Source organism: Mus pahari, chromosome 14, assembly GCF_900095145.1.
Source record: "Mus pahari chromosome 14, PAHARI_EIJ_v1.1, whole genome shotgun sequence".
NCBI classification, from domain to species: Eukaryota; Metazoa; Chordata; class Mammalia; order Rodentia; family Muridae; genus Mus; species Mus pahari.
Genome location: NC_034603.1, coordinates 14,658,717 through 14,684,111, shown reverse-complemented (window position 1 = coordinate 14,684,111; position 25,395 = coordinate 14,658,717). Strand labels below are relative to the sequence as shown.

At 49.0% G+C, this 25,395-nt stretch overlaps 2 protein-coding genes across 4 annotated transcripts in view; one reads left to right on the top strand and one right to left on the bottom strand.

Moving 5' to 3' along the window:
• The window catches only part of Cyfip2 (cytoplasmic FMR1 interacting protein 2), a 119,588-nt gene that overhangs the window by 72,123 nt on the left and 22,070 nt on the right, over positions 1–25,395 (top strand). For all 3 annotated transcript variants that reach the window (XM_029546424.1, XM_021211866.2, XM_029546425.1), the window contains 3 exons: positions 14,980–15,123; positions 16,470–16,560; positions 17,669–17,799. In XM_029546424.1, coding sequence (XP_029402284.1) covers positions 14,980–15,123; positions 16,470–16,560; positions 17,669–17,799 — 366 coding nt within the window. The remainder of the gene's footprint in view (positions 1–14,979; positions 15,124–16,469; positions 16,561–17,668; positions 17,800–25,395) is intronic.
• Positions 251–3,060, bottom strand: Fndc9 (fibronectin type III domain containing 9). The gene is made up of 2 exons (XM_021211867.2): positions 3,040–3,060; positions 251–1,018 (listed from the first exon to the last, which is right to left on the bottom strand). The coding sequence occupies exon 2, from the start codon at positions 1,009–1,011 to the stop codon at positions 331–333; it is 681 nt and encodes a 226-aa protein (XP_021067526.1). The 5' UTR covers positions 1,012–1,018; positions 3,040–3,060; the 3' UTR covers positions 251–330.

Sequence of the window (25,395 nt, the reverse complement as noted above, 5' to 3'; positions counted from 1 at the left end):
CAAGGTCGCCGCCTAGGACGTGTAACCCTCTGGTTGGCGGCCTGCTGTTACCCCAGATGACGCCACGGGAAAGGCAGGGCGCAAGGGAATGGAAATCTACCCAGCACATGCGCAGCTGCCTTGTTTGTATGTTAGAGCGCAGGACATCAGCGCTATCTTGTAATGGCGAATGTGAGGGCGGCTCCCCACAGGGACCGTTGTCATGTGACATCTATACAGCACTGACATGTGAATAGACAGAAGTAGGAGGTCTATGGACAAATTTTCACACAGGACCAACGATGGAGAGCAATTTAAGCTTTGGGAAATGGGGCATCTCCTTACCGTTGCTCACTCCCTATAGTGAGGCAGTATGGCCGGTTGGTCACCAACCTCTCTAGCTAAGGCCACCACATCTAAGGCATCCTGGCTGGCTTCGGCCTCTGGTTCAGCTTCGGCCCTGGCCCCTGAGTTCTTTCGTGGAAGTTCCTCCAAGGGGAACCCCTGCAGGTCTTCTTCCCTCTGACCAAGAGCTGGAGTCTCCTCGGGCCATCTTACCAAGCCATTGGCTTCCTCCATGTGGCCAGCTCTGTAAGACCACCGAGGTTCATGACAGCGGAGGCACCAGAACTGGAGGCAGATGAAGGCCAGCACAGCAGTGAAGCAGGCCAGCAGTATGGCCATCAGCACCCAAAGAGAAATCTGGGGGTCCACCAGGGAGCCCCCGGCAGCCAGCGGACTCTTATCCAGGGTGTGGAACATGGTACAGTAGTGGCTGTACGGGAAGGCAGCCTTCTTGCAGCTGATACAGAGGAAGTAGAGAGTGGAAGGAGCGAGGTGTTCCAGTGCCACGGAGGTGATGGTTCGAGGCACCTTCTCCTCGTGATGGAAGTTGTAGCGCAGGTAGCCGGAGAAGATACTGTTCCAGTTGGGCCTGTACATAATATGGTAATAGTCCTCCAAGCAGGGCTCCGAGGATGACCAGGAGATGATGGCTCCCGTGTAAGACACGTTCCCAACCTCAATGTTCATCCCGGTTCTGGAACCAAATCACAGTGAAGAGTGACATCCTCCTACATCAGCATTTGATATCATCCTAGCCGCTGCAGACTGAGCGCATGAGAGGGCCACAGATACTGACTTCATTAGATAGACAAAAGAAAGTGGACATCCAGAGGTCAAGCTAGCAAGCCAGTGGCGGGATACAGGTAGGAATGAGGACTGACTCATGACAAAGCGAGCAGCCCTCAGGCTCAAGATGTACCCACATCGTCCCGGCCACAGCCCATCCTGTCTGAGATCCGTTACTGACAACATTGTTCCCAGCCCTACCAAGCACAGGCAATGTGAAGAGAGCTTTGAGAGCCTACCTTATGCTTGTCAGCTCAGCCCTGACCTCCTGCCTCTGCTGCGAATGCTGTAAACTGTCACCTAGAACATTCTTTTGACTCCAAGTTCTTTCCCATGACTGGTGGAGATTCCCTCTGGCACCCCCCAGTGGCGATCTACCTTAAAGCTTCTGCTAGGGTTTTGTTTTGTCAAAGCCCAAGGTACAAGAAATCAGTTTCCCAGATCAAGGTCCTCAGCTCCCATGATAGCTTAACTGCTAATCGTCCCATAACTTCTAAAAGTAACAACAGTGCTACGACTTGTGTGACTGTCTAACCCACTAGTTCCCAACCTTCCTTATGCTGCAACCCTTTAATACAGTACTTCATGTGGTGGTGACCCTCCAACCATAAAATTATTTCTGTTGCTACTTTATGACTGTAATTTTGCTACCGTTATGAATTGTAATGTAAACGTTTGCGTTTCCCAATGGTCGTTCGGCCCCCAGAGGGGTTGTGACCCACAGGTTGAGAACCACAGCAAGTCAGCAGTTGCTGGATCCAGGCTGTGCTAGATGGCTTCTCCCACAATAACAGCCTCCATTCCCTTCTTATTAATGAGCAGCCTGGAATACCAGCTCACAAGAAGAGTGAGAACTTGCCCGCTTAGCCACTGGATTTCAGTGCAGAGCCACTGACTAGTAGTAGATTATTATTGTTGATTATTATTTATTATGATTGTTAATTGTTGGTAAATGAGGTGCCCTGGTTGGCTGTAGGCAGATAAGTCCTGTTCAGATTGTAAGCCGTTCAGCTTTGGTAAGGGAGAGGCCTCAAGGTTTTGGAGTTCTCTTTCATTCTATCCAATTGAGAGAAAGCTTTCCTTTTGAATTTCCCCAGATCAAAAATCTAGACAGGCATAGCCAGGCTCTATATGTTCCGGTCTCCCTCTGCCTCCTCCTCCATTCCCCGTCCCCAGCCAGAAGTGCAGATGCTGTGCAAGATTGAAATGGCACAAGTGGGCACGTTCAGCCCAAAGTGAATATTAAGCCAAACCGATTTCTGTTTTTATGCTTGTGTTGTTAGGGTAGGTGAGCCAGGGGAAAATGTAACAGCGTGAAGTAATTTTTCAATCCTAGGTTTCCACCTCTAAAGACAGTGAAATGCTTGAGAAAGCAGATCACTCCTCTCCTTGTGGCTGGGAATTTCCACCCAGTAAATGGGAAATGCAAAAGATGAGACAGGGGTGTGCAGAGCCTTCCAGGGATGGCTTTTGGAAGGAAACTGATTTACTCTCCCTCGGGTCTCTTGATACATGCCCAGCTCCCCACCCAGGAACCTACACACCCAACAAACACACTTCCAACCTCCATAAGTGGAATTCATACCCTGTTAATACACAGGCGTCCTGTAAGGCCCTCCCATCGGCATGATCGGGAATCCTGTCCTTGCACACATACCTTCCCTGTTTGCCTCCCTTCTGCTGCTGGCCATCTTATAGCCTGGGTTCCCTGTAGCAGACATTTCTAAGAGCTTCCACCAAGACTGCTTCTACATCCTCTCCAGCTTCCAGGGACAAATCCATCTCCTCGTGTTTATTTTCCTTCCTGTCTTCTGTTTTTAAACTCTTCCCATTTTTAGCTATCCAGTTCCCACAGCCTGGCCCCTCTCCAGGCAGAGTGTGAAAGGAAAAGCCATTTTTATTTCCAAGTCAGCCATCCATGCCTCTTACCTGATGCTCGCAGTGTATCTGGTATAGATTTCTCCCCTCAGACAGAGTGGACCAGATCCCAGATGATGAGCCGCTCCCTCCTCCGCACCAGGCTCTCCTTGATGTTTCTCTCTCACCACTGAGTAATCCCACTGTCGCCCCCAATGCTCACATTATTCATTCTTCAGATCAGCATCATTCACCATGGCAACCAGCAGGCATCTACGCACAAGGCTTTCAGGGACCAGTCTGAGTCGGCTTTTGCCAGTGAAAGGAGCTTTGGAGCTTCGGTTCCTTCAGCGAAAAAAAAAAAAAAACGAGCAGGTTGAAAAATTCTGCAGGTTGACCCCCAAGATAGTACATTCTTTTGGTGCTTCTGTATTTTGTCTGTAGTTGGCTTTCTCTCTCTCTCTCTCTCTCTCTCTCTCTCTCTCTCTCTCTCTCTCTCTCTCTCTCTCTCTCTCTCTCTCTCTCTCTCTCTCTCTCTCTCTCTCTCTTCAGGTACACATGTTCATGTCATATCTATGTAGAGATCAGAAGGCAGCCTTAAGTGTCATTTCTCAAGAACCGTCTACTCTCTGTTTGAAACAAAGTCTTTCATGAGCCTGGGATTGCACCAAGCGGGCTAAGGCCAGTTGGCCAGTGAGCTTTGCAAGCTCTGAGGTACAAATGCACACCCCCATGCCTGGCATTTTTATGTGGGTTCTGGGGATTGAACTCCGGTTCTGAGGCTCCTTGAGGTAAGGGGTTTACTGCTGAGCCATCTTGAAGGCTGACTAGCGATCATTGTCTTACTCCATCTCGATCTGTGGATAGTGGTTTCAAATGCAAACTCGTCCCCTCCTTTCCTAGTCCACTTCCCCCCTGGAAACCCTCCCCTTCCTGTATCTCCCCCTCTTTTCCTAGTCCACTTCCCCCCCGGAAACCCTCCCCTTCCTGTATCCCCCTCCTTGCTCTCATTTCCTGCATTGCCTCTGCGTTATGGTTCTGGGCAGGATTCTTGTATTGCCTGGATCCCAGTTTCTTCATCTCTAAAGCTTCGAACACCTAGGGGGGAAAACATGGGTACCAATATTTCAAATACCTGTACCCTTGTCAAGATTGCTCACCCATTATAACCCCTGAACTGGGTTGAATGGTGTTTCCTCAACATGAACTTTAGAGCATGCCTTTAGAAGTAGAGTCTTCATGGGTGGTAATTAAGGATCTTGAGATGAAATCATCCTTGATCGTATCTATGGGGTCTTTCTAAGAGAAAGAAGGTTTGAACCCATGGACACACACACACACACACACACACACACAAGAGGAGGCCATGTGGTGGCAGAGGCAGGAGTGGGGGCAATGGATCCATGAGCCAATGACCATGAGAAAAGCAGGTGAGGACAGGGGTGGGTCAAGGGCGGGGGTGAAGGGGAGCAGTCCGCAGACGTGCTGATTTCAGGCTTCCTGTCCATAGAACTGTGTGAGAAAGCATCCTGTCACTTATGAGCCACCATGTTTGTGCCGATTTGTCACAGCATTCTAGGAATTTCAGCACAGCTCTCCTGGCTGGGCTCACACTCAGCCTTGGAGTTCTGAGCACAGACTTATGAGCAGCTGCTAGTCAGTCAGTCAGTCAGTCAGTCAGTCGCCTGAAACTGACTCGAGAAATGGAGGCTGGCTAGTGTTCTTGGGGCAGATGGGACCCAGTCTGCCTTGCCTTTGAGGACTCCTGACTTTTTCTGTTTATCCCAACAAGTCCCTTCCTGGTCTTTTCAACATTACAAGAATATCTCACTGTCGTCTGTACAAGAGCCTGAACATGTCTGAGCGAGCGGAGGGTGGGGTGGGTGCCTGAGTGTGTGTGGTGGTGGGCTGCTGTATGTGTGCAGATGCATGTGACTGTGTGTGTGTCCATGTGGATGCCAGAAGCTGATAGCGCATATCAAATGTCTTCTTCAATCCCTATGCACCTAATCTATCGAAGCACCGTCTCTTACTTGAACCCAGAACTCCCTGATCCCACTGATGTAAACTAGCTCGTGCTGAGGTTCCTGCCTCGCTTGGCCTCCTGGGATTACACGCAGACCATGTTTTTCTAGCACTTACATGGATGCTAGAGATCTAAACCCAGCCCTCACAACCACATGGTAAATGCTTTGCCCTGGGAGTCCTGGATTTGGGTTTTACAAAATAGATACATACACACACACACACACACACACACACACACACACACACACACACCTTCAGGCCCTTGTCTTTTAGTGCCTGGCTACGATGGACCTCAGATGTACATATATGTTTCCATCTTTGTGGAAACTAAAAAGTTGATTTCAAAGAAAAGAACGTAGTGGTCACCTGAGCCTGGAGAGAGTAGGAGACAGAGGCACAGTAGGAAAGGTGCCGCTGAACAGAAAGGAATAACCCCTAGCTCTGTAACATGGCAGGATAGCTGTGGTCGACGGCAATCCATTGTTTCAGAGTAGCAATAGAGAGGGATTTTGAATGTCCTCGATACATAAATGTCTGAGGTCATGGATATGTCAGGCCTCACTGCAATCTGTATGCGCTGAATGTCACGCCGCATCCCATAAATACGCACAATGCCTATGCATCAGTTAAAGATAAAATATATTTTTAAAAGACAGCTTCCTCCTTGGTTCTTGGACAAAGCATCCAAGATGAGCTATGAAGGTCACTTGATGAGCCAGAGGAAGCTGCCTTGTGAGTCACCACTGCCGGGACAAGGGGCTCAGAGGCGAGGGGTCCCAGGGTGCGCGATGGCCTTGACCAGCCAGGTGCTCATGGCCTTCTTGCTCTTGGCATTTACTCTTCCCAGGAGCCTGCCTTAAATCCGCTGTAGGCAGCTCCCAGCAGGTCCCTTCTCAAATGCCAATGGTGATGCCCTGCAGGCATCCTCTCTCCACAAAAGGGCCAGCGGCCCGCCCTTTGCAGGTATCCTTTCAAAGGTTATTTTGAGGGGACTAAAAATACCAGAGTTAGCCTGAGAAAGGATGCAGCGAAACTCCATCCTTTCCCCACAGAATCTGATTCTGGTGCTCAGGGGTGGCCGCCGCTCCCATAGTCTCTTCATTGGAAGAACCAAGAGACTCAGAGAACATGAGGCCCAGCAGCCCCCTCCTTTCCCAGGTCCCAAAAAATGAAGGGATGAGGGACTTAGCTCAACTGGTAGAATGCTTGCCTAGCCTGCCAGGCTTGGTCTCCAGCCCTTCATATACTGTAATTGGCACTCCAGAGATGGTGGCAAAGGGATCAGAAGTTGCAGGTCCTCCTGGACCATGCCAGGCAGTCTCAAAACAGTGAAATCAGGTCCCAGGAGAAGACATGGCATTCCTCAGGCTACATGTTTGATAAGTAGCTGGGCTGGAAACAGAGTCCCCGACTCTGGCACTACCCACATGCCCACAGTGCCCGAGCCAACAAAGCCTTCAGCAAATGAGACAATTTATCCCATTCTCTCTCCACCAGCAGGCACCACTTTCCACAGCGGGTACAACTGTGGCCTCTTCAGCCATCTGGCCAGGCACTTCCCAGTTGATATGTATCAGGAACAAATTTCCTCTCAGAGGGAATCAGCCTTGGATGAAGGTCCCTGGCTCCTTCTGGTAGTGAAGAAATGACCTGAGGAGATGCCTCCGTCCCCAAGCTAGGTTGATACTTGGGAAAGGTGTGGCACCCAAGCAGCAGGCTTTAAGACAGTGGTTCTCAACCTCCTTAATGCTGTAACCCTTTGATACAGTTCCTCATGTTGTGGTGACCCCCCAACCATAATATTATTTTCATTGCTACTTCTTAACTGTAATTTTGCTACTGTTATGAACTGTAATATAAGTATCCAATATGCAGGCTATCTGATAATGCACAACCTGTTACAGCCTACAGGTTGAGAAACTCTGCTTTAGGATATCCAGCTCAGAGGCAAATTCAGGATGTGCGGCCTTCGACACATCCCCTCCCTCTCCCATGCCTTGGTTTACTCAAGGACACAGCAGGGATGTCCGCACTGCCTACATTCTGGTATTGATGAATGCATCTGTGTCTGTGACGAGCTAGGATGGGAAACAGTAGTTTCTGCTATTAGAAAAAGGTCATTGGCTGGGCGGTGGTGGCGCACGCCTGTAATCCCAGTACTTGGGAGGCAGAGGCAGGCGGATTTCTGAGTTCGAGGCTAGCCTGGTCTACAAAGTGAGTTCCAGGATAGCCAGGGCTATACTGAGAAACCCTGTCTCAAAAAAAGAAAAGAAAAGAAAAGAAACGAAAAGAAAAGAAAAGAAAAGAAAAGAAAAGAAAAGAAAAGAAAAAGAAAAAGGTCATTGGCTCAATACTCTTCTCCGTGCAACTTACAGCTTGTCTTGAGGCCCTCAAAAGCAAAGTTCACACCACCAGTTGCATGCATTGCCTCGCTTCTCCCCCTTAAATCAACACTGCAGGCTTTAGTTTTCTGGCACATCACTTGTTGTGCATAAACGAAAGAATATAGAAAGGCTCAAGGTATCACACAACTCAGAAATAACCCCTGGGATCGCGGGGTACGCTCTCCGTTTGCTTCTTTGTATTCACATGACAGCGTGAGTCTTACCAAACACAGCAGAGATGGAAAGTGAGGCTGACTGGACGCTCACAGAGCCAGCCAGACTACAGGACAACAGTGCTTCAAGCCTTGGCCAGCCTGTCAGAGTCTGGGCTCCTGACTGCCCCCCCCCCCCATGGCCAGTGGCACAGCTTGCATCCACCTCACCCCCACCTGCTTTGCCTTGCTGTTCTCATCCCTTGAGAGGTAGAGAGACAGGACAAGGCACCGTGGATTTCAGAATGATAACGGACAAAGAGAGGTCTGAGAGACCCTGCCAAGACCGTCCAGCTGCCTGAATGTAACTGAGGACATTGTGAGAATCAGCAGCTCACTGGGGGACCCACCAGCAAGCATTTTCTCTTCCGAACATCCTGTGCTCTGTCTGGAGTCTGGGTACACCTACCCCAGAACTGCCACGCGGGAGGACGTCATCAGAGCAAATATATGAACGGATACGTTAAAACCCTCTCCCCTGAGCTCTACAGTATCATAGCGCTGTCTCCGGAATGATACAGCTGTCAGCCCAGATGGTTCGCTCGTTTAATCGCTTCCCAATATTCGTGGCGCACGCCTTTAATCCCAGCACTCGGGAGGCAGAGGCAGGCGGATTTCTGAGTTCGAGGCCAGCCTGGTCTACAGAGTGAGTTCCAGGACAGCCAGGGCTATGCAGAGAAACCCTGTCTCGAAAAACCAAAAAAAAAAAAAAAAAAAAAAAGAAACTGTTGGCGTTCCCTTTTGTTAGCACGCTCATCACTAGTTACGCGCCTCTTCTACCTCAGCCATGAACTGATTGATCGTAGGAACTCCATCCAACTCTTCCAATACATCCTCATTAGGTCGTGGTCCAGAGGGTCCAAGCCTCTCCAGCCAACTGGATCCATCTTCATCAGCCTGGATGTCAACACATCTCACCTTAACTGAGCTAGGCTATTGACACCAACCAGCCCAGATGCTAGAACTGTCAAAGAGCCTCACAAGGGCACAGTCACCTCCCCTCCCTCAAGTCCCTGAGCTCCACAGCATGGCTTCCTCCATCAAGGCTTTTATGCTTATGGCTGCACCTGTTTGTCTCCACATGGACTTGGAGTCTCCTATTCTAAATGGAGACGGTGTTGCCGCCTCGCCAGCTGTCACGGCTAGTAATGGTTCCCACAGACAGATGGTCCTTATCCTGGACCTCTTACTGTTTTAGAACAGAGTCTTTGCAGGTGTGATTAATGAGAGACCTTAAGACGGGCAGAGGAGCCTGTATTGTCGGGGTTGAGCTCTGAAGTGTCCCAGGGGGCCTTACAAGCCTAGCAGTATGACAGGGAGACTGAGAAGCTAGGTGAGATGTGGTCACAAAATAGGGGTCCTGGCACCACATAGAAGTGAGTGACAGATTCTCTGCCGGAATCTTTGGGAAGAATGCAGCCAAGCTAAATCTCAGTGGGAGACCAGAACTGCTAATTTTGGATTCACAGCCACCAAAAATGTTTCAAGGTACCGGGTTTATAGTCATTTCTTATGGTGGCCACAGAAAACCTGCTGGGCAGCATGAAGGGGTTACAAGGTGGAAGATGTAGGTGTATTAATACACACCTTTAACCCCAACAGTCAGGAGGCAGAAGAAGGCTGGTCTGTTGTGATTTTGATGCCAGAGTGGTGTGCACAGAGAGTTCAAAGCTAGCCAGGGATCCATAGTGAGACTGTTTTAAAAACAAAAATACCCTAGCCAAGGAGAAGGAGAAGGACACCCTTGTATGTCTTTGTGTCCTCAAATGAGTGCCGATTATAAAGAAAGGGGTTTGGGCTAGGCGTGGCTTATAGTTTCCTCCAGGAATCAAGTCTGTCATTGACATTCCAAGTGGTACAGAATGGGTGTGACCTCTCGGAGCTGGGAGATTCTACTCTTTGCTCTTTTCCAAAGCGCTTAGCTCGTGCCTCAAGAGAGAAAGGATTGTGGTTTCTTTAGCTTTCTCCAGCAACCCCTGTGGGTTCACCAACCCATGGACAGAGAACACCAGGAAGAAACCAGAGGCTGGATGGAGCCCCAGCCCCACAGCTAAACCTCAGGAAGTGTCAGACAGGCACATCAGTGCTTTGCCCAAGCTCTAGCAAGGTATCTGAACCCCATGAAGTATGTTCCTCTCAAAGGTGGTACAGCGCGTTACCCGCACCTCCTGTGATGCTGCCCTGCAGTAGTTTGAGGGGACTGAACTACAACTAGCTAGCTCTCCAGCCCTAATCAGAGGCCCATGTTTTGTTGTGGACTGCTGGCACCCACCAGAGAAACCACAACAAAACAGAAAGTCAGGATGGGTTTTTAACTCCTCTTGGGCTCTTTGAAAACAGTCATTGTGATTCCAGAGAGGAGAGCTGTAAGGTGGTTACAAACTGGGTTAGCAGTACAGCAGATCTCACTGTTTGGAGTAGCTGGTGATGCCCACCAGCTGGTGGGAGATGAAGGTGCAGATGGTCAATGTTAGGCTTCTTTGGGTTTGGTTTGGTTTGGTTTGGTTTGGTTTGGTTTGGTTTGGACTTTGATAAGGCTCCAGTCTCCTGGAGCTTAGACTGGCCTTACACACCCTGCTCTCACCTTGGTCCCCCAAGGTTGTTTTGGTTTGGTTCTGTTTTGTTGTAGAAGTTATCCGCCAGTGATACATAAGAGCTCCCCCCACCCCAGACCAAACTCAGCATCTTTTTTTTTTTTTTTTTCTTAAAGTCTTGTGGGTAGGCCATCGTGATGACCTAATGGGTGAAGGCTCCTTGATGACCTAAGTTCAAAACTGACCTCCACACACTCACCGAGGGCATGTGCTAGCACATCATACATATGCATACATAGGGTAACACATAAAATGAAATGTGAAGAAAAATGCCATTAAACAAATCTGACTTCCCACGGGCTACACCATCTCTGGTTAGTCTCCCGTCAGACCTCGGTCTTAGCCTGAGTCAGTCAGTCAGCAGTGAGTGGAGACGGTGAGTGGTGAGTTGAGAGATGAGTGGCTAATGTCCAGCGTCCCGAGTCACACTGCATTCCTGTTTTTTCTTTGCTGAACGTCAGAAAATGCCCAGGCTCCCCTATTCCCACATATTCTCAATAGGGCCCAGCCTCCTGCTGAGCCGGCAGGTCAGAGGGGTGCCCTTTGGGGGTGTGCATGTCCTTTCTGCATGTGTGTGTTTCCCATTGCATGTGCGTGGTGGATTTGGGGATGGGGAAGGGAGCTTGCTCACTTAGGAGGTGGGATGGAAGTCTGCAGATTTCACGTTGCTTCTACTGTGGTGGTGTAAACTTCCCCTCTAGCCTGACTTAAGATTGGCACCAGAGACCTCCTGAGTGCACCAAGTGGGTTGGGGGGAGTGTGTGGCATTTTGTTTAACCCTTGCGTGATACAATAATTCCAAAGTGTTTCTCCTCTGCCTAAAACTGGGAAGGCCTGCTGAAGAGTCTCCGTCTACCTGAAAGTCTGTTTTCTTGGGCCGTTAGGAGGTGCTGGGAGGTCCTCGGGGGAGGAAGGAGGCTTGAGAGATGGCTAAAGAGGACGAGCTCCTAGCAAGAGAGCAGCGGGGATGACACCTTGGAAGGGAGTGACTGAGCGCCTCTGTCCCAGCCTCCTTCCCGGGGCAAGGGCTGCCCATGTGTCCTGGGCAGTACTTAACTTTGGTGATGGTTCGAATGCAGAACAAAATCTGCATTTGAAGGCATGTTCTGTCAGCTGCTCCCAGCTCTGATTTCTGTGCTAACCCCTTGCAGTGTAGGAAATCAGACCTCTCGTATTGAACCTGTCCATATTGAGGCAATTACCACTGTGGCCATAGTTTCTCAGGGGAGAGGTGAGCAAGACGCCTTACTCCTTAGTCTTTATCAGCTGAAGTAAGGTGAATGAATTTCCATAGGTGCTTCCATGGCTAACTGAGCATCTCACTCACTGCTCTATGTATCTTACCTGTTAAACTTGAAGTGCCATCTTCTTAGGAGAAACCAAGGATCGGAAATAATTTTTTCAAGTCCATCTACCTAGTAAATTGGGACCCTGCAGGTGAATATGCTGTAAGTTCAAAGCCAATATGGGCTACATAGTGAATACCAGGCAAGCCAGAGCTGCATAGCAAGAGCCTGTCTCACAAAATAATAATAAGCAAGGAGCCTGGGATTTGAACTTAGCTGTAACTGTGCTTACCCTAGGGCCCATCAGGGACTCTGAGGCATGAAGAGAGAGATTCGAATAGAACACAACAGTAAGCTGAGGCCATCACCACTGCTGTCCGAGTCAGGGTTTCACTGCTGTGAACAGACACCGTGACCAGTGCAAATCTTACAAAGGACAACATTTCATTGGGGCTGACTTACAGGTTCAGAGGTTCAGTCCATTATCATCAAAGTGGGAGCATGGCAGCATCCAGGCAGGCACGGTGCAGGAGGAGCTGAGAGTTCGACATCTTCATCTGAAGGCTGCTAGGAGAATACTTGCTCCCAAGCAGCTAGGACTAAGGTATTAAAGCCCACACCCACAGTGACACACCTGCTCCAACAAGGCCACCTACTCCAACAGGGTCACACCTTCTAATAGTGCCACTCCTTGGACCAAGCATATACAAACATCACAGCTACCCTCCCCCGTATCCATCTGAAACACCCCTACTATGCAGAGGCAGAAATTCCTTTCATGGAATCTTTGGAGATCATAGGAAAAGCCCAAACTCCCTACTCACTCCCTAGAGTGTGAGTGAGGAGACTCGGGATGAGGTGAGAACTCTGTCACGTGTCTCCCTGGCCATGAGCATGCCGAAGCTTTGTCCTCTAGTGTCCCCTAGTATCCTAAAGCTGCAGGAGAAAATTCAAAGCATCAGTCTGTATTTTAATCTTTGAAAAGTAAGTAAGTTAGTCTATGGTATAAAAAGTGGGGGTTTTGTTACTTCCATATAGGGATATAACTCTGCATAGTAAAATGTACTTGGCTTTGTTTGGTCTGTAATAACAAGAATACCATAGACGGGGTGAGCGAAACAACAAGTATGTATTTCTTATGGCTCTTGAGAGTGGGAAGTCCAAGCTCAAGATCATAGAGTGCTGGCAGAGCAAGGTCTGGTCTGCAGATGGGCATTCGATTATATGGCATAGAGAGGGAGCAAGCTCACCCGTCTTTTCTCCCAGAGACACTGAGTGCCATTCGCCAGGGCTCTACCCACCTAAAGCCCCCAGCTCTTCATGCCATCACACTTTGGGGTTAGGAGCTCAGTGTGTAACTTGGAGAGGGACACAGCAGCAGGCTTCTCCTTACACGGGTCTTAACAACTTTATCAAGCCACCCAGGCAAGAGCTGGTGCCTCCCCATCTCCCTTGAACGGTCCCTGCCCCTTTCCAGTCAAGCCTGTTCTGCCGCTGCGCTCCTCCACTCTGAAGGAGCCGGAAGAATACAGAACAAGGCTTTGGTGATGGGCCCTGAACCAGATCACACCTCCTAGCATTGTGTGTGTGCCTCAGAGCCCCTCCACATGCTTGCTGGATAACACTGCCTGTTACAGAAGCCCTGAGATAGGTTTAGTCTGCACATTACATCACATGACCTGACTCGGGGTTTATACAGTCACAGTCCACACACATTCAGGAGTCAGCGTGGACGTCAGTGGACATCATGCGCAGAGATTTCCCTCCCTACATAAACCACTCCACACATTTAGAGATGACATAGGCTATAGGCCCTTTCCTGGGTTTAGGCAGTTTGCTGCAAGAGATCCAGATCCTCGGTGCAGAACGCTGTTCTTTCTCTTCTGCATGACTCCCTGTGTGCAGGCATGAGCTCACCAGACAGACCAGTGGGTGTTCCGGTTTAACGTGCATCCAGGTTACTGGTGGGAACACTGACTGTTCCCCAGCTTCACATATCCTGAATGTGAAAGAATCTAAGAACCGGGATGCTCACTTTATGGAGGTTAGGATAATTCATGTATAAGAAAGGATACTAAACTCAGAGCACAGGAGGAACCTAATTAAATCTTGCCGGATGACTCAGGAGGGAGTGTGTGCCTCCTGCATGCCTCCACATGCGTTCCAGTGGTTGCCATTTAATTGGTGTAGAATTTCTAACTAACCAACTAACAGAGAACATCGGCTAGTAGAGTATCGGGTTCAGCCTTCTCATTGGCATGCTATGCACAAGATTTTAATAACAGGTAAGAAAATGAATATCGCAGGAAGCTGATTTCAACTCCTAAAACAGAGGGAGAGGCAAGTGCATAGATGTCAGAGTCAGTCATATCTGCTTCAGGTCTAAGCTTTGCCATTTAGGGACTGTGTGACCTTGAGCAGGCTACCCCAGAGCCTTAGTTGCCTTGTCTGTTCTGAGCATTGGATAAAAATACACAGCAAGCCGCCCCTCAGAGCATGGCATGAGTCTTGCCATGTAGCAGTGTTTCAGAAACACCAGTCTAGGACCTGATATTTTGGCCACGCGTTCTCAGGCAGACAGGAATCACCTCTGTCTTTATCAACTGTGCCAGGATAGAACCCAGAGCCCCGTTCATGCTAGGCAAACAGGATTTCGCTATGTAGCCCAAGCTGGTCTTGAATTCACAATCCTCCACTCTCAACTACCTAAGTAATAGGATTCCAGATGGGTAACAATCACACCCAGCTCTGAAAGGTCTCTTCAACTCTGATTCAGTTAGAGCTCCCCTCGGGGTTCATAGGATGGTGGTGGTCCAAGGCCAGAGCTCTGGGTCCCCCACCAGTACCCAGACTAGAGGCTCTACTGTGTGTATCCTGTGAATGAGCACCCGTGACATCTGTCCTGTGATGGAGTGCTGCCCTGAAAGTCTTGACACTGGTAATGGAACCCAATACCCTTCGTTCACAAAATGGGAAAGCAAGGCTCAAAATGCCTGCTGATCTTTCTGGGTTCTCAGACACAAATCTCCTGACTTCCAGGGCTAGCCATCACCAAAGCCCCTCGGCTCATAGTTGGAAATGGCCAAGAGCAGAGAAGGCGGTGGTCCGTCGGCTGGCCAGTCTTTATTATCTATCTCACATCTAATCTCTAGATACCAGATCACCTCTGGGAGAAAGGCAGCCAGCCACTTTATCCCAGACTGTGTCTTGATTTAGAGAAGCTTCCGTTTGTCCGGGGACAGCTAGAGGTGGCCGGCTTCCTCGTATTCTTGATATTTACCTGGGACCCCTTACCCTTTCTCCACGGACAGCAGCTCCTCCAGCAAACTACTGACGTTTGCTCCGTCTCTAGTCGCTGGCCACATCTCACTCCAGGACCCGTGTTTTGCAAAGGTGTTTAAGAGGTCTCAGAGAGGGGGCCCTGGTAGCAGTAAAGTGCCTGCAGGACTCCCCCTCAAGCATCCATTAGGGCTTCTCTCATGTACGTTGTACCAACCTCTGTTCCCAGCCTCTCAACATTGCCTACAGCCACATCTATAGCTCCTACCGGAACTTTGTGGGGCCCCCTCACTTCAAGACCATCTGCAGACTGTTGGGCTACCAGGGCATCGCCGTGGTCATGGAGGAACTGCTGAAAATCGTCAAGAGCTTGGTAAGGAAAGTCTTGGGTGCTGCCTGCTGCAGATGTTCAATAGCTGGGCACAGGATTAGCTTTCTGAGCTGAAAATCAAACCTCAGCTGACCAGCTCTACCAATTGACATCACCCCGGAGAGTCCTTGGTCCTTATTTCTTGGTGGTTCCTATATATATCTTCTGGTGTGTTTCTTTATACCCCCTTTTATATAGCTTTTATTTTTATTTATGTATATGTCTGTCTGACTACCTGTATGTAGATCACATGCATGCAGTGCCCACAGACACCAGAAGAGGGCGGTAGATTTCCCCCAGAACCAGAGTTCCAAGCATTTGTGAGCCACAATGTGGTTGCTTTAGCAAAAGTTGCAAGTACTCTTAACCGCTGAACCGTCTCGCCATCCCCTTGTAGCTGCACCTTGATCTGTACCTTCGTCTCCCCATTTGTGGCTTAGAACTTACTCCTTGTTTTTGCTAGCTGAACTGAGAAACCCTGATTCTGGCATTCAGAATCATGCTGCCCAGCTATGCTCTCCTGATTAAGGATGATGGGCTGGGTATGTAGCTCATTCGGTATCGTGCTTGCCTGATACATACAGGGTCCTTGGTCCAATCTCTGGTATCCCCATAGAGCTGGTTGCTGTGGCAATACCAATTTGTAATCCCAGCATCCAGGAGGGATGTGTGTTCAAGATCATCCTCAGCTACATAGTAAGTTCAAGGCCATCTTAGACTCCAGGAGACCCTTTAAAACAAACAACCAATGTTACATTGACTCTCAGGGGGTCCTGTACCCCTTTACCAGCGTTCTGTGCGAACCCCAAGTATGGCCATCTGAACCTTCATTTAATTCCCTGCCATGCCGCTGAAACAGGGCCCAAACATGGGCTCCTGGAGAGAAATAACTTATAACCAACCATATACAGAATAAACCAGACTCACTCACTCTGTCTGGTTCTTGAGAAGCAGCCCTGAGACGCTATAGGTCACTGAGGACTGCTGTGCCAAGTTCAGAATAAAACAGAAAGCTGCTGTAATAGATTAAAGATGTCTTGGGAATGAGGAAGAGGAATGTGCTATGATTTTTTTTCCATGCCTAAATTAGATTACATACATTTATCTCCACAGTTCCCTGCCCACATTACATTTAGTCTCATCAGTATTCCCATCCCATATTCGTCATGAAGTCTGCTCTTTCTGTTCTACAAAAACAAAGGGAATATTCTCCCTCTTTTAAATACTCCGCCCACAAGTCTCAACAGTAACCTGGTACCCCACTGTGCCCTACATTCACCCCAGAACTACACAGATTGGCAGTGGGCTAGCCCACACCAGCTCATCCTGTACTCTTTCTTACCTTGCAGCTCCAAGGCACCATCCTGCAGTACGTGAAGACGCTCATAGAGGTGATGCCGAAAATCTGCCGTTTGCCTCGGCACGAATATGGCTCTCCAGGTGGGTGGATGGACAGGGATACTCAGCTGAGGTCAGGCCGGGTTCCGCCTCCTGCAGGTTTCAGTGTCTAAATTGCCAGGTAGCTGACATCTTTGGCTGTGTCTTTAATTCCTTTGAGCAGTTGTATCATCCTGTGTCGGGAACAGGTAGTGATTATTCTCTGAGGATGCCCACTGGCCAGCTGGAGTTACACTGCGAGGGTAAAAGCCTTTAAACCAGTGGTTCTCATCTTGTGCGTCACGACCTCTTGTGGGTCAAATGACCTTTTCACAGGGGTCCCCTAGGACCATTGTAAAACACAGACATACATTTACATTCCAATTCATAAGAGTAGAAAGTTACAGTTATGAAGTAGCAACAAACTTAATGTGTGATGGGGGGGGTCACCACAACATGAAGAACTGTATTAAAGGTATTAAAGGGTCTCGGCATTAGGAAGGTTGAGAGCCACTGGTTTAAACAGTGAAAGACAAGATTTGCATGTTTCGTCTTCAGCACCTCTAGCGGGCCTTCCTGTTTTCCTATTTAGTGGAGGCGGGTACCCCAGGATGGCATAGATAAACTGAGGCTGGAAGTGGGTATTTGTTTTAAACCCTTAAGATGGAAATAGATAGAAGCTCTACGTCTGGTGCCTCATATTTTTTTGTTTCTAAAAGTTAAGACGTGTTTTTCCACTTGGTTGTGATTGAGAACCGGAAGATGATGAGGCTCGAGGCTCTGGGGTCCAAGTCTAGCTGCTCCACTTCCTGGCTGTGTGTCTATACGTGTGTTACTTACCCACTCTGAACATCATCTGGAAAAGGATGATAATGCCTAGTTGATAGTTTGATGAGTAATAAGAGGTATTATAGGTAGAATACCTAACTCCATAGATAAGAACGATAAACCATAATCTTCCCGTTAAAAATTCAGGTCCCTTTAAGGGACAGATGGGCCATTTTGCTCCAAATAATTTGTGTCAGCCTCCTGAGCTTTGTCTAGTATTGACCCTTGCATGGAACCCCACCCTCACACTGGCATGTTGATGGTTGCTAAGTCTAGGGCTCAGTTGTCACAGCCCATAAACCTGGTTAACCAGTATCCATGCCCCTCCCCCATGTGGCTGCAGGGATCCTGGAGTTCTTCCACCATCAACTGAAGGACATCATCGAGTATGCAGAACTCAAAACAGACGTGTTCCAGAGCCTCCGAGAGGTGGGCAATGCCATCCTGTTCTGCCTCCTCATAGAGCAAGCTCTGGTAAGTCCTGAACCCACAGAAACCATGGTGTGCCCGAGCTGGAGGGACCCCCAACACAAACCCAGATGCCAAGGCTTCAGCCCTGACAAGTATGGTTTCTCTCCTGACCGTCAGCTGTCCAGAGGGGACAGAGGTCCTGGAGACACTCTGACCGGGCTCCAGCGCTGGCTGCACCTCTCACTGGTCAGACCCAGTCCTCCCAGTAGGCGACCAGGTCTCAGTCACCTGTTCTTTTGCGAAGCACGCTGCCAGCCGGTCAGCACTGTGCTGGGGGAGGAGTGGCAGCTGCCAGCGGCTGCCTGCATCCTGTGTGTGCTTGTGCAAGGTGCAGCAGGTTTGGGTCTTGCTGAATGCAGGGGCAAAATAGTCACAACCAAGAATGGCAAGAGCTTGCTAGCTACAACAGACAAGGGGACCGTAGGGCTATTTCTCCATGAACAAAGAAAGCATGGGGACTTTATCCAAGGAGCATATACATATTTATGCAGAAAGCCTCATATTTAGGAGCATGCCCAGTAACGGACTGTTCCTGGGTATGTTTAAGATTTTAAAAGATGTATAAAGGGATTTTTAAAAAGTATTTTGCCTCTGTGTGTGTGTGTGTGTGTGTGTGTGTGTGTGTGTGTGTGTGTGTACCATATGTGTGCAGTACCTTCATAAGCCAGAAGAGGGCATCACATCCCCTGACACCGGGGTTAAGGGAGATTCTAAGCATCCTTGTGTGTACTGAGAACCAAACCTAGGTCCTCTGCAGAAGGAGGCTTTTCTCTACGCCCTAGAAAGGATAATACAAAAATGAATGTGACAGACAGAAATGCCTCTGGGCATATGCTCAGTCGCACCATAAAGTTGTAGCTGAAAATACTTTGAGGGTGTGAGTCCCCAAGGTATCTGCCTGGTTGCCATGGAAACAATAGTGATAATGTCTGGGGCTGGAGAGATGGCTCAGTGGGTAAGAGCACCCGACTGCTCTTCTGAAGGTCTGGAGTTCAAATCCCAGCAACCACATGGTGGCTCATAACCATCCATAACAAGATCTGATGCCCTCTTCTGGAGTGTCTGAAGATAGCTACAGTGTACTTACATATAATAAATAAATAAAAATCTTTAAAAAAAAAATAGTGATAATGTCTATAGTGCTGTGAGGGGCAAGCATGGGGTGGCGGGGGGGGGGAGAGGGGCAAAAAAATAGCCAGTAATACATATGTATAAACTGACATGGACACTCCTTGGTAGGGGAAGGGTTTTATTGCAGATACGAGAGAACAGCCAGAAGCATCTGGAAGATGAGAGAGGGAGAGAGAGAGAGAGAGAGAGAGAGAGAGAGAGAGAGAGAGAGAGAATGAATGAATGAATATGAATATGTCCAACAAACTGGGCATGGCTAAGAGAGAGTCAGGAGCAGAGCCGGGTGGGGACAGAAAGAGAGGAGGGGTGTGGGAGAACAGAGAGGGGAAAGATGGAGACAGGGAGAGGAAGAACAAGAGAGGAAGACAGAGAACATCGCTGAACTATCAGGATCAGAAGGGGATGAGTAGGTGGGAGAGGGACGCCTGTGAGCCTGAGGGAGTTTAGGGTGGGGAGGAAGCTGGAAGAGCCTGGATGCTAAGGCTCCGAAGTATGTAACAGGTGCTGGGTAACTGAGGGAGCTTGGGGCCCGGTAGTGTGTGCTTTGGTGTGCTGATGGGCAACAGTACCATCATAAGAGCTGAAACAAGAATGCATGCCTGTGTAGACACATCCCAGGAAGCCTGGGACCAGCCCACCGCCTGTGTAGACACATCCCAGGAAGCTGGGGACCAGCCCACCGCCTATGTAGATACATCCCAGGAAGCTGGGGACCAGCCCGCCGCCTGTGTAGACACATCCCAGGAAGCCAGGGACCAGTCCCGTTTGCTGACTATGGGTCATCTGCATCACTGGCCCTGTTCTATGCTTGTGACCTACCCAGAGGCTCTCCATAGTCGTTCCCGCACATTTCCCCAGTGGGGTGACTGGTGCCATGGGAGGGAACCGAGTAGGACTCCACCGTGAGGATGCAGGGATGTGCGGTTATGTAACTCTTAGGTCCACTGGAACACTCTGGGCATCTCCTCCACCTACACAGAAAGCGTAGGTTGCTGAGAGCGGACTCACTGATGGTTTGACTGCTCACTCCCGGGGGTGAGATAGCTGCCACAAACAGGAGTCAGGCATCTTTCTGAAAAGGGACATAAGCAGAGATCTCACTCCCTGTAAGCACATGAGCAGGGTACCAGCAGGGATGGGGAGGAACTATGGGGAGGATGTGCTGTTTAAGATGATAGAGCTCGCTATCTAAAAGGAGCAGAAAGCATCCAGGCATAGAAAAGCCAAGCAGGAGCTGAGAGCAAGAGACAGCCAAGCGGCAGGCCACCTCTGGCCACAAGACACTGGCGGAAGCTGTTGGTGTCTTGTGAGCAGGAGAAGTGGGGGATCTGACTTTTTCAAGGGTATTGTTGGCCACAGGGAGAAAGCAGCATTTGGACAGAGTGAAGGAGAAGGACATGGCTATTGTCAGTCTGGGGTCCGGTCCGTGGAAGAGAGAGGCGGGGGGAGGGGGGTAGTGAGAGATGCTACAAAGGCAAAGAGGGGAGCAGTCACTGTGAGGGCTGAGCGTAGGAGCAGAGAGGATCACTGACAGGTCTGTGTCATCCCAGGTGAGCCTGGCAGGTCATGCTGTCCGTCCTTACCCTAGTTTGAGGCACTTGGACCAGCTGCTCTCAGACCCTAGCTGCCTCAGAGGTTCTTAAATGGCACTGTGGTGCATCCTCTATTGGGAAGTAACTGAATTCTCTTGTAAATGGACTCTGGAGACAGCTAATGGCTCCTCATCCTGATCACAGGTTCTTTAACACGGATCAGTGGGCCTGGGTTGCTATAGCAACATAGCCTTCAGAAGTCATAAGGAGAAGCAGCAAAAATTGATCAAGGCCTCCAGAGCACAAGGAGGAGGGAGAAGTGGGGAGAGCAGACATGTGAGCCCCCACATTCAGAAGCTGTGAGAGCCCTCACTTCACACAGGAAAGGCTGCTAGCCCTGTGGGCTAACTCCAGAGGAAATATCTTTCCCAGATCTGTCGCTAAGGGCAAAGTGGGGGTGACACAGACAGAGTCATGCTCCCCAAGGCATTTCTACTCTGACAGATGGGGGAGATCTCCCACTATTCTGTGCTTGCTGGGTTGACAACAGGGCATGGGGGGTTCCAGAGCCTTTTGAATTTAGAGGGTGGAAGTTAAATATGTAAGTGGTGTATCAATTGTTCCTGTTAAAAAGGCAAAGATGGAAAGGGTGGGAGGAGAGAGGAAAGGAAGGAAAAGGAGAGGGAGAACGAAGGAGAGGAAGGGAAAGAGCTGGTGTGGGTGTGGGAGGGGATGGGAGGGTGAGGGAGGAAGGAAGACGGAGGGAGCAGAAGGCTAATGACCTCCCCTGAAAGAGCTGCAGAACCGGACCATCCATTCTTCTGAGACTGACGCCCTTCACAAGAATAAGGTCAAGCAATAGTGTTCATCTGGAGCACAGGAGAGAGTGTAGAATAAAAAAAAATGCAAGTGTATACATGCAACGTGGGGTTACACGTTATAAAACAAACAACCTGTAGAATAACCCATTAAGGAATGAACAGGAACTAATCAGGCCTAATGATCAGCAGTCAGTTGTCCCTAGATTTCAGGAAAGAGACGCAGTGGTCAATAGGGCCACTTAGCCGTAGCAAGGATGGCTTAATACTTGGAAATCCTGTTGGCCTGTTAGCATTGACCTGGACACGGGTTTAAAATGGTAATGATCAATAGCTGCGGGGGTTGTGGGAGAATCCTGTTGCCATGTTTCTTGCCAGACTTTCTGCCTTCTAATAGGTTTTCAGCCTTCACTTGTCATGGCTGTTGTATTGATAAATAAGCTACAAACAGCGTCTTTCATTACCCGTGACCCACCTCTCCCAGTCGATGGCGGTAACTCTGCCATCGTTTTAAGGTATGAAGAATGTGCACTTGAAAGGATATCTTCTCTTCATTAAGTTACATGGTATGGGTCTCAAAATTGAAGCTGAGGAAGGGGTGTAAAAGATCATGTACCTGGCTTTCTACTCTTTGGCGGGGTTGTGTGGGGTCTTTAAGGAACACGTGCAGTCACGTGTGTAAATCTTAAGTGAATACACCCTTAAAAGCACCAAGCCCATGTCTAGAAGCAGGGCAGTCACCGTGGTATAAGCAGTCCTCTCTGCCACCTTGCGTACCTTCAAAGCCGCCATGGGTCTGACTTCTGCCCCCAGAGCTTGGTTTCCTCCTTGGAGCTCATCTAAATGGAACTGAGTCACGTATTCCTCCTTTCCTGCCTGATGTCTGTCTCCCGATACTTTCTGTGCAGCTTAGATTATAGATGGTTCTCGTTGTGTTAGTAGGTGAGTTGAATAGCCTGTTTAAGAACGACTGGATGCTAGTGGCTAATCGTACGCAACTTGCAGTCTGATTGTGTCTAGCAAGGCACACCCTCCAGTCTGTGAAGGGCATTTCTATAAGACATAACTAGAGGGATGACAGGAAATGACTCATCCTGAATATAAGTGGCACCATGGTGGGCTGTAGATGGGAGTGGGAAAAAAATGAGGGCGGTGTATAGAGTTGGAGAAATGGCTCAATAATTAATCACCCATCGCCCACATAAACCATCTGTAACTCTAGTTTTGAGGTATCTGGCACCCTCTTCTGGCCTCTGATGGTACTGCAAGCATGTGATACATACATGTATATGCAGGCAAACATCCATACACATTAAAGAACATCTTTTAAAGAGTAAACGAACAAGCCCAGATGTGCAGGTGTGTTCTCTCTGTGTCTCTGGATGACGTGATACAGGCTTCTCTGCCTCGCTGCTCACCTTCCCTGCAATAGTAAACTCAGACCCCAAAAACTGTGGACCAAAAGAAACCATTTCTTCTTCACTGACATGGGGCATTTTGTCACTAGCAATGTGCACATCTGGGGCTGCTGACCGTTGGGTACTCCTGTGAATTAGATGTGGTGAATACTGGACATGTCTTAGGTAGGCAGTTGGATTTAATCACAGCCATTCCGGGCGTGTCCCAGCATCTCCCTGTGGTTTTGATGGGTCTAAGGGCACCAAGCCCTTGCTGTGTGTGGTTGGTCATTTGTACCCCTCTTAGGTAAAATTCTGTTAAGAGTTTTGTGTACTTTTTACTCGGGCTTCCCCATTGGTTTGTAGGTGGTGTTTACATATTGCAGCTCTAGGCATAGTAGATAGAGTGTAGCGGGCTTTTGTGGACAAGCTGTTTCTAAGGTTGCTAAGCTCATTTCCCCCCTTTGTGGTTGGTTTAGCCTTTCAAGGTGAAACAAACCACAGAGTGCATTATCTGGAATTCGCACTGTGTTTAGAAGAAGAGAGAACTCTAATTCTGTTTGGTCTTATATTGAAATAATATCTTCCTTCTAGGTACAGGGCTATGTATGCTATGGTGACTGTTGACACAGTCTCAGGTCACAAGCCTGAGATCCTCCTGCCTCAGCCTCCTGGGTGCTGAGATCACAGGTATAGAGCACCACGCCATACTTGTTTACCAAGTGTCTGTTGATGACCGGTTGTAGCAGGCTCTGAACAGCTGTTGAGTGGAATCTGTTTCTTTTGTCATTCCCTTAACTTGGTGATTCTTATATCCCCAGTGATGACTCTGTGATCCCCACGTTCTTATTACACATCAGCCAGTTTTGTGTTACACACACACACACACACACACACTTGCACAGGCTGTGTGACAAGTGTCCCATCTACCTCTGTAGCTGTTGCTTATTTCTGTCGTTGCAGTGCAGTGGACCACAGTCACAACAGTCTGTTGCTGAGAACGTTGTTCCTACAGTGAGTCCAGACTCAGCTTACTGAATCAGACACAGAACAGAGCCTCAGCCCTGCTGGCCCTGAAACCAGATAATCCTTTGTTGGAGTCCTGTTCTGTACCTTACAGGATGCCAAGCAGCAGTTCTTGGCTCCCTCCACTAGGTGGCAGTGGCGTCTTCTTCAGCTACAACAAGGCTGACTCCAGAGAATGCCTATCAAGAGTACCTTATCTAGGGCAACTTCACGTTATTTTTGCAGATGGAGAAACTAGACAACTCCAGACAGTTTCCCAGACTGGTTAATTTTTATTCTCACTCAGCCGTGTTGGGGAGCTTTGATTTCCTCACATCTTTGTGAATTGTTAACGGAGTCTCTTTTCTCTGTGAGCAGACCTTTTGAACAGATGTCTTTTGATAAAACGTAACAATTCTGAGGGTGCAGATGTCCCTAGGATTAGGGCTAGCACAGGAGATGGGCCAAGAGCAAGGTGTGGTTCAGAGTGCAGAAGCCCCCCATTGAGGGACAAGGACGTCTACACAGCTGAGCTGGTTAAGCTGGTTAAGAAGCTGGTTGCAGTACAGAAGGCTGGGTGGCTACTGGCTTACATTCTGCAATTGAGTGAGCCAGCTCCGCGTGTGACCTTCTGCCTCCTGTTTCTGCCCATGCTCACCTCTCTCTGTTTTCCCTCATTTGGGCGATTGAAGTCAATTCCCAGTTGGAAAAACCCAGATAAGCAGAAACTAAACAGAAATCACACTGTTGTGTTAAGATAGCTCACTTCCTGAAGAATATTTTTCCAGATGCTTGTAGGCCAGCCCCTTCACCCATAAAACTGGTCGTTCTGTTAACTTTAAAGGTCTGGTGAGCCAAGCATAGAAGACTGGAAGTCTGCAAGGGTGGTAGAGACAGCAATGAGGGAGAAGAGGGGTTTCAGCTGCTGCTTTCCATTCTTGATCCTTCCCAGGCCTTGCAGCAGTCACGTCTTCCTTAAAAGGAAATGTTTGCACACTTAAATGTATATTATCTGGAGGGCTGGAAAGTTAAAGGTCAGCACAAGTTAGAAAGATGTCATGACACGGGTTAGTTCTAAACAAAGACTCTGCCCCGAAGGTTGTCAAAAGGAAAAATGCTGCTGTTGTTAGCAAAGGGAACATTGCTTTATAGGCCACAGTGTCTCAGCTACAGGTCTTTCCTGTTGATCAGACATGAATCTGAGCTGGGATGATAATTCTATTATTCCCCTGACAGCCGAGCATATGGGGGGAAGAAGAGGCAGGGGAGAAAAACTGGTATCCCTGATGCAGACTGCCCGGGCTGGCGAGGAGACCCAACGAAATGCAGATTTACTTAGTTTGCACTGCAAAGAGTTGGTGAGACTCAGAAGCCTGTGCGGCAACAGGGACAGACATGGTGTGTTCGGGGTGGACCCAAATGAGGACTGAAACCACTGCTCATACTTTGGCTGCAGAGGGTCGTGGTGGGTGTGGGAAGCCTGAGTTCTGGCCTGTTCCACGGGCCCTTCAGGAAACACTCACACTAACAACATATGTGTCCATATAAGGGAATGTTTAGAGCCATGCTTGCTGGCTAGGCCTGGCCCTGAGCCCCCTTCATACCAGAGAGCCAGAGTCCAGATGGGGGTAGTGGGAGGCGCTTAGCCTCATTTGCTAAGTCGGTTCTTCAAGCATACTTGACAAAGACAGTCACCTAATACATGAGTGGAATTTG